A 2,742-nucleotide genomic window follows, 5' to 3' on the forward strand; every position below is an offset into this window, starting at 1 on the left:
CGGGCGCTGGAAGGCGGAGGAAGGCGGCGCCGCAGCCCGGGAGGAACAAGTCCACGGTCAAGGGCAGAGTCGTCAAGTCAGCGATAGGTGAGTCCCGGCTCCGCGGAGGGCGAGGGGAAGCAACTTTGCCGCCCTCCACAGCTCTCGCACCGGGTCCCCTCGTGGTGCCCGCAGACCCCCTCCCCGGCTGCTTGTGTCCATTCCTTCCCGTCCTCCTGAGTGCCCTTCTGGTATCCCCCGCTTAAACACAGCCTGATCTGTAGAAGCACGCCTATCCCTGGGCTGCAGTGGTGTCTCTTTCTCCCGGGCCCTAGCTGATCCCACTGTGTCTCGCCTTGCATGCTGCCTGGATGAGCATCTGTTGTGTTTTCTCCCACTCTGCTCTGACCTAGAGGAGTATCACAAGAAGAAGCCCGTGAATCATTTGACAGCAAACCTGAAGTACATGTTGAAGGGACGATTTGTTGCAGACAAAGCCATCACAGAACAAGTAAGACTGTCACTTCTTCCTCTGGGGGTCTGCTGCTGCTGAGGAGTGTGGGTGAATGGGAATCATCCCCAGGTCTTTCAGCCAAGATCCTGTGTAAAGGAGTTAAGTCAAGTTTCTGTTTGGAAGTAACCTTGAGGAATTTCTGTGTGCACTTGCAAAGCAACTTATTAAGCTTTAAACTCTTGTTGATATGTTGCCTTCTATGAATGTTCTCTGATACTAGTTAAAATCTACTAACAACTGTTCGCTTTGCTTAATTACCAAAGATACCTCATAGCTTCAGCTGGCAAAGAAACCCTGTTCAGACCTTCTACTTACTGTTGATTGATTTGTCCTTCTCTGTAGCTGAAGGCTGTTTAGGAAGGAACCAGATGTGCTGCTGGCTTATGTAATAGGAATTTCATAGCATCTTGAATGGTGTTTCTCATAACCTGAGAATTTAGCCAGTGGTCTTCCCCGAAACATAGTCCCGTGTAATGATTTGAAGAGGAGAGTAGCTGATACTGCTAAAATCTTGATCTATTTTAATGAGATATGGGCTTTTAACTTACATAAGCAAACCAAGTAGTTTAGGCCAGTGTTTCTTAGGCTGGAGGTTGTGAAAGGAGGTGATGGTGCATTAGAAAATGCTGAGGGAATTCCACCAACTTGTTGGGTTTTCAGGTGGTCTTGTGGAGAAAAAAGATAAAAGGAGGTCACAGTTTCAGAAATGTCTGAATTGAAATCAGTGCTTCTATCTCTTTGACAGTTACCAGAGAGTAGTTTTCATATTTGGCTCCAAATAGTAAGTTGGTATCTGCTGTTGTCCCAGTGACCTCCTTTGGTTAACATCAGTGATTGCCTCTCACTTTTTTTTTTTGGAGGCATTCCCAGGATATAGCGGGGTACCAGCAGAATAGCAGGGGTGCTGCAGGTGAGCTTGAAAATCACCATTTTGTGGTTTGGTCTGCATAACAATGACTGCTTTTTCCTTTTTTATTGTCTGAAGGTTCTTGCTCAGAACAGAGGCAGGAAGTCCAAAGATCAGCCTCCAAAGACGGCAGTAAAGAAGAAACCTGAGGGCACTGTCTTTACTGAGGAAGATTTCCGTAGATTTGAAAGAGAATACTTTGGGAGACCATAAACAATGTGACAGGGATTCTCACAGATCCAGTCTTTCTGCAGCTGAGTGTTCTGGACACAGGATTGGCCATTTCCTCGGCATGTTTGAGATGGCACACTGGAGGTGTGCCTCTATCAGCAGGTGCTTTAATGTCACATTTGCGGAGTGGCTCTGCATCTGTGCCGAACTTGTTACCGGCCAGCTAGAGCCACAGAGGTTGTCTTGGCTCTGAGATGCATTGTCCTTACAATTATCTCCCTCCAGCCAGCATGTCTTGCATTTTTGATGTAGAAGGGTGGACCAAGCCAAATAGAAGTCTTGTTGCCCTTCCTCAGGACATAAGGCTTCTGCTACCTGTGTTATTTGGCAGGGAGCATTTAAAGTACTGTATCTGAATGGGGAAATGTTTTAGACCAGCAGTAATGAATCACTGGAACGGAAGGATGCTTTGAAAGATTGCTCAAACCTGCAGGTTTTGTTCTTATTACAGCCTCTGTCAGGTTTTTCAGTCACTGCAAAAACTTTTTATATGTTGTTTGATTAAATAATTGTGGCAGACACTGCCTCTCTTTGCCTTTGTAATAGCAATTATTATGACAGGCTATGATTAGTGAAGACAAACCATGTCACTGTTCTGATCCAAGCATCTTGTCTTCAGGATGACTCGGTTGTGTGAATGGCCTCTCTGATTCATGCTGACACGCATATTTAATCTTCTCTCTGACATGCTCAGGTATTCAAAGAGTGCAGGTTGGAACGGAGATGACTCTTCTGTTCTGCCTGCTCATGCTCTCCCCTCTCCAAGGAAGAGGCTTTGCATGGAGAAAGTTGTCCTTTGTATGCTTACACCTGAGCCTCCCACTCGGGTTCAGCCACGCCAGGAGGGCACAGTGGCTGGGCGCTGCCAGCTCCTGTAGCCAGGAGGGGTTGTGACCCGGATGTTAGCCTCGGCATGAAGACAAAACCTTCTGAGCCAGCAGTTGTGGTGCTGAAGTTTCAGATTGCTGTGACATTCATTGTCTTCTCCACATCCTTCTTTTAAAGACTCCTGCTAAATTCCCGGCTGCAACCAATAGAGGGCCCAGCAGGTGGGAGTGCTGTTCCAGACACCTCCTCTCTAAACCTCTGTATGTGTCCTTCTGGGGAGCTC

The 2,742-nt window shown here is 47.2% G+C and overlaps 1 protein-coding gene across 1 annotated transcript in view; it reads left to right on the forward strand.

Moving 5' to 3' along the window:
* Positions 1-1,613, forward strand: part of RPS19BP1 (ribosomal protein S19 binding protein 1) — a 1,810-nt gene extending 197 nt beyond the window's left edge. The window contains exons 2-4 of the mRNA XM_009887171.1: positions 7-87; positions 393-490; positions 1,479-1,613. Coding sequence (XP_009885473.1) covers positions 7-87; positions 393-490; positions 1,479-1,613 — 314 coding nt within the window. The remainder of the gene's footprint in view (positions 1-6; positions 88-392; positions 491-1,478) is intronic.
* Positions 1,614-2,742: the final 1,129 nt, after the last annotated feature.

Source organism: Charadrius vociferus, unplaced genomic scaffold, assembly GCF_000708025.1.
Source record: "Charadrius vociferus isolate BGI_N301 unplaced genomic scaffold, ASM70802v2 scaffold346, whole genome shotgun sequence".
Lineage (NCBI taxonomy): Eukaryota > Metazoa > Chordata > Aves > Charadriiformes > Charadriidae > Charadrius > Charadrius vociferus.